Genomic DNA, 6088 nt, shown 5'->3' with positions numbered 1-6088 from the left:
GCTCTAAATCATTCCATCCGCTGCTGGCTCAGCTCCGCCTTCCCTTCCCCTGGCTCTCGAAACTCAGTCTCTCCTAAGCCTTTTGCTCCCCACTGCTCTCTGGGAATCTGGTTCCCAGGCCTCAGTGGGTCAACATGATTCTCCGAGAGGACACTCAACCCCGAAGTCCTGTCGTGATGCCCAGCGTTGGGAGCACTCGCTCCTGCTGGAACCTGCACATCTTCTGAATCCATCCTGCCGACCTCCCCAAGTATCAGAAACAGCCAGAGCACACACCTAGAGCTCCTGCTGTTTCTGACAATATGGAAGAGTAGAGAATCAAAAAAAGCCAAGATATTCAGATAATAAGACTTAATATAAAACTATTGTAGCTAAGTGAGTGTGTTATTGGAATAAACACTGACAAACTGAGAATCCTATCTAATAATAGAGTAATATGCAAATTGACCATACCTCCGACACACCCACAAGCCATGTCCACAAGCCACGCCCACCATCCAATCAGAGCGAGTATGCAAATTAACCCAAACCAAGATGGCTACAGCCACAGAGAGCAAGGTTTCCTAGGTAACAGAGGAAGCCAAGCTTTCCGCCTGCCCTGGCCAGGCCTAAGCCTCCACTCAAGCTACAAAGTTTCAATTATAGAAGGTAAACGAATTCAAACAAATGGCGGCAGAATGGAGCTTCAAACAAATGGTGGCAGAATGGAGCTTGAGAGAGCAGGCCAGAGTTGCCACCGGCAACAAGGGAAGCAAAGCTTTCCGCACACCCTGGCCGGGCCCAACCACTTAAGGCAACAAAGTTTCAATTATAACCCCAACACAAATGGCTACCAGCCTCGGAGGGAGCCCCAGGCTTGGCTCCACTCCAGGCTACAAAGTTTCAATTGTAGAAGGAAAATAAATTCCAGATACCAGGGCCTCCGCTTTCATTGCCAGGGGGCGTGGCCCGCCTGCAAACCACCACAGGCCCCTCGCTCAGGCCGCCCCACACTCCAAGGGAACCCCCACCTGATCTGGGACGCCCTTCAGGGCAAACCAGCTGGCCCCCACCCCTGTACCAGGCCTCTATCCTATCTAATAAAAGAGTACTATGCAGATTAATCATCACTGCAACACACAATATAGCTGCCCCCATGTGGTCAAAGATCCTGCCCCCATGTGGACACAGGATGGCCACCACAAGATGGCCAGCAGGAGAGGGCAGTTGGGAGGCACCCGGCCTGCAAGGGAGGGCAGTTGAGAAGGACCAGGCCTGCAAGGGAGGGCAGTTGGAGGTGATCAACCCTGCAGGAGAGGGCAGTTAGGGGTAACCAGGCTGGCAGAGGAGGGAAGTTGGGGGTAAACAGGCTGGCAGCAGAGTGGTTAGGGGGTGATCAGGCTGGCAGGCAGAAGCGGTTAGGGGCAATCAGGAAGGCAGGCAGGCAAGCAGTTGGGAGCCAGCAGTCCTGGATTGTGAGAGGCAGGCAGAAGCGGTTAGGGGCAATCAGGAAGGCAGGCAGGCAAGCAGTTGGGAGCAAGCAGTCCTGGATTGTGAGAGGGATGTCCGACTGCCCTGGGATCGGGCCTAAACAGGCAGTCAGACATCCCTTGAGGGGTCCCAGATTGGAGAGGGTACAGGCTGGGCTGAGGGACAACCCCCCTCCGTGCACGAATTTCGTGCACCGGGCCTCTAGTCTTACATAACAGTCCACCAATATGTTTATGTCTACATGGATATTAGATATATGATAGAGGTGGCATTTTTGAATCAGAAGTAACTGGTGAGGAATACATTGGTTAACCACATGTAAAATATTAGAACTGTAGCTCATACCAAACAAAAATAAATTCCAGATGGATTAAAGACTTTATTATGAAAGGCAAAACTTAAAAACCTTTAGAAAATATAAAAGAATATCTATCTGACCTTGGAAGGTTGGACTGGCTCAGGAGTAGTGGTTGGTAGATGGATCATAATTGAAAGAGCAAAGCAGAACTAACTGTCCTCCATTTTGTGAAGCTGGGACCCCAACCACAGGAATGCCAGTAATGTCCTAACTTTCCCAACCCCCGCCTACGTGGACCAATGAGGCTCCGGGAATGCAGCCAAGGTCCAGCTTAGGCTATACTACAGAGGGGATGGCTCCTGACCGCTGTGCTGTAAAACGCTGGAATAAAACCCTGGCCAGAGTGGCCAATCACTGCCACCCACGACCCTCACACCACCCACCTAAGCCCACCCAGATGACTAGCCCCATATAATCTTTGTTTTCCTGAGCCTCACTCTCTCTGCGTCCCATGCCGCTGCGTCGACACATCTGGTGGACAGGGAGCTCAGGCCGGCCTGAATAAAGACTCTCTGCTTTTGCATCGGACTTGACTGGCTCCCTGGTGTTTTTTCTTGGGGACCTTGAATTTTGGGCATAACATTTGGGGGCTCGTCTGGGATCCCCAAGATCCAAGAGGGACCCCAATCCGGAGAGTCTGACTGACCACGGTAGGTGTCTGTGTTGTTGTGTGTTCTGTTCTGTGTGAGCTCAATTCTGAAATCTGTAGAGCCCGAAGAGGTCTAGGTGGACGCACTGGAGGACCACGGGCGGGAGGAGTTGGAGGACGCTCCGATCCTCCTTCAGGAGGGACGTAGAAATCCCTCACGAGGGAGTGGATTCCCCTTGGGACTCTGAGATGAGGCGGGTCGCTCCCGCCGGTCGGCGCAAGGCCGTCATCTAGCTTTTGGCTGTGCTTCCACGGAGTTGGAAGACTGTTTTTTGAGGCCTTTTGCTTGTCTTTGTCTGCGTTGTTCTGTTATATTCTGTGGACTTACTTGACGGACGCTATGGGACAGACTCAAACAACTCCTTTAAGCATTATGATTGACCATTTCAAAGAAGTTAAGGGAAGGGCTAACAACCTTAGTGTAGAGGTGCGGAAGAGCCGTTGGCAAACTTTCTGTTCCAGCGAGTGGCCGGCTTTCAATGTCAGGTGGCTGCCAGAGGGGACTCTCGATCTCCCCACCATCCGCCGGGTCAGAGAAGTTGTCTCCGGGCTGAAGGGGGACCACCCGGATCAACTCTCTTACATTATTACTTGGCAGGACCTCATGGAGGACCCGCCCTCTTGGCTTAAACCCTTCCTCCCCCCGCGCCCTCCGGAGCCGAAGCCCGTTCTTGCCTTGCAGGAAGCGGAGAAGAAGAAAGAGGAGAAGAAGGTCACCTTGCTGTCAGCTCCAGCTCCCCTCTACCCGGTCTTGCAAGGGGGAACCGGAGAGGAACTAATTTTTCCTCCCCCGTATCAGCTCCCTAGGATGCCAGAGAGATTTGATCTTCCCCCATCACGGGAAGCTGACGCAGTTCCAGGAGCAGCTGGGGGCGGAGTTCCGGGAGCAGCCGTGGTTCTGGTGGGAAGCCCGCCTCTCACTAGACAAAGGGCTCAGAGGGAGCTGTCTGTCACAGCCCCCGACTCCACCATCAAGACCCTGCCCTTACAAGCAGCGGGGCCCCCGGATGCGGATGGCAATCAGCCCCATCACAATTGGCCCTTCACCACTAGTGACCTTTACAACTGGAAGGCACAGAACCCTAAGTTCTCCGAGAAGCCCGCAGGGCTTATTGGCCTGTTAGACTCTGTCCTTTTCACCCACAAGCTCATGTGGAACGACTGCCAACAGCTTTTGCAGGTCCTGTTCACAACAGAAGAGAGAGAGAGAGAATCCTCAATGAGGCCCGGAAAGTGGTTCCAGGCGTGGACGGGAACCCAACCACTAACCAGGCCCAGATAGATGTCTCTTTTCCCTTAATGAGGCCTGAATGGGATTTCAACACGGCAGAAGGTAAGGAGAGGTTCCGGGTCTACTGCCAGACTCTAATGGGGGGTCTCCGCATGGCTGCTAGGAAACCGACTAATCTGGCCAAGGTAGGGAATGTACAGCAGGAAAGAGATGAGTCTCCAGCAGCCTTTTTAGAATGGATCATGGAGGCATACCGCACCTATACCCCCATGGATCCAGAGGCTCCTGAGAGTAAAGCAGCTGTAATCATGTGTTTTGTAAACCAATCGGCTGCGGACATTAGAAAGAAACTGCAGAGAGTAGATAGATTAGGAGAAAAGAGTCTGCAGGACTTTCTGGAGGTAGCTGAGAAAGTGTATAACAACCGGGAGCCTCCTGAAGATGAGCAGGCCCGCGCCATGGTGGTTGCCAGTGACAAACAGACCCAAAACCTGGCCAAGATTCTGCTAGCCACCACCGAGGACTCCCCTGAGGAATGGACCCACCGCCTTCGCCGACTTGCAGATAACCAAGAAGGAGGTAAGGGGGCCGCCCGGGGCCGGAAAAAGAGGCTTCAGAAAAACCAGTGTGCTTACTGCAGAGAGATAGGACACTGGGTCCGAGAATGCCCAAAGAAGGCCGGCAGAAAGGGGAGCAAGACAGACCGGGTGGAAGTCTTAGAGCTGGAAGTGCTGAGCGATTAGGGGAGTCGGGGTTCGGACCCCCTCCCCGAGCCCAGGGTAACTCTTAGAGTGGAGGGGACCCCTGTTAACTTCCTCGTCGACACTGGAGTGCAACACTCAGTCCTCCTCACCCCTCAGGGGAAACTAGCCAACAAAAAGTCCTGGGTACAGGGGGCAACTGGCATGAATCAGTATTCATGGACTACCCAAAGAACAGTAGATTTAGGAATGGGCCGGGTATCCCACTCTTTTATGGTAATACCGGAATGCCCCTACCCACTATTGAGGTGGGACCTACTGACCAAAATTGGAGCTCAAATAACCTTCAGACAAGGGGGGCTTCAGGTCACCGATGGGAAGGGCCGCCCCATCCAGGTCTTGACCATGAGGCTGGAGGATGAGTATCGCCTCCACCAGAAGGCTTCCCCAGTGGAGGGCAGTATAGACAAATGGCTACAAGAATTCCCAACAGCTTGGGCAGAGATGGGAGGGGTAGGGCTGGACGCTCACAGGGCTCCAACGCTGGTAGAACTAAAACCAGGAGAAGGCCCAGTAAGAGTCAAGCAGTACCCGATGACTCAGGAGGCTCGGAGGGGAATCCAGCCTCACATCCGGAGACTGCGAAGTCTAGGGGTACTAGTTCCCTGCCAGTCTGCCTGGAACACCCCCCTCCTGCCAGTCAGAAAGCCTCACACGAATGACTACCGACCAGAACAGGACCTCCGGGAAGTAAACAAAAGAGTCATGGCTATACACCCAACTGTACCTAACCCATATACTCTCTTAAGCTCTCTGGCACCCTCCAGAGTCTGGTATACCGTATTGGACTTAAAAGATGCCTTCTTCGGTCTGCCGTTGGCGCCTCAAAGCCAACGCTTGTTTGCCTTCGAATGTCACAACCCGGAGGAGGGCTACGGTGGACAACTAACCTGGACATAAACCCCCCTGCTGCATGAATAGTAAGTCTAATCCTCTCCTGTTTTGGAGCACTACTTCAGATAAGGAGGTGAGGGATTCTTGCAAGTGGGTGATGGACTTTTCAATTCTTTCTATATCTAAGTCAGTGGCTGCTCTTAGGGTTCCATAGTTCTTGTCTTGTATGACAAGCGAGGATATTCCAGTTCCGGCTCCTGCTAGTCCTAGTCCCAAGAGAGCTGCCACAGTTAGGGCAGCAATAGGCTCCCTTTTACTTTGGGGGTTAATGGCGTCTACTCTGTTAAGTACTTCTTCTCCCGAGTGGCATATTAACTTAGGGATTAACTGCACAAGTACGCAGAAGCCCTCTTTTCGGGAATTAAGGACTAAGGAGTGGACGCAAGGAGCGAGGCCACTGGAACAGGCCCACCATGCATTCTCAGGGGGCAAAAGATATGCTGCCACCCTAGGGGTAGCCAGAGTTTTGTTACAGAGATGTGACTGTTCAGGGGGGACGTTGCCTATACAAGTTCCCTGCCCTGTCACCGCCTGCAGGGTCAGCCTTGCAGGCGTTTGCTGCCACCTGCAGGAGTTGGCAGTCGAGGCTGCTGTATAATTGCCCTTAATTGGGCCTAAGAATCATAGCGGCAACCGTGCTCTTGGTCAAGGACGCCGACAAACTGACCCTAGGACAGGAGATCTGGATCACAACCCCGCATACCATTGAGGGGGTCCTAAAACAG

The 6088-nt window shown here is 53.0% G+C and overlaps 1 protein-coding gene across 1 annotated transcript; it reads left to right on the top strand.

Annotated features, from left to right (window-relative positions):
* Window positions 1-2817: 2817 nt before the first annotated feature.
* On the top strand, window positions 2818-5369 carry LOC129149082 (uncharacterized). Its single transcript, XM_054715668.1, is given in 2 exon segments — window positions 2818-3675; window positions 3678-5369. Coding segments are annotated over 2 exon segments (2550 nt in total).
* The last annotated feature ends 719 nt before the right edge of the window (window positions 5370-6088 follow it).

The sequence above is a fragment of the Eptesicus fuscus genome, chromosome 5 (assembly GCF_027574615.1).
Source record: "Eptesicus fuscus isolate TK198812 chromosome 5, DD_ASM_mEF_20220401, whole genome shotgun sequence".
NCBI lineage: Eukaryota > Metazoa > Chordata > Mammalia > Chiroptera > Vespertilionidae > Eptesicus > Eptesicus fuscus.
This window is presented reverse-complemented; position numbering and strand designations above follow the sequence as displayed.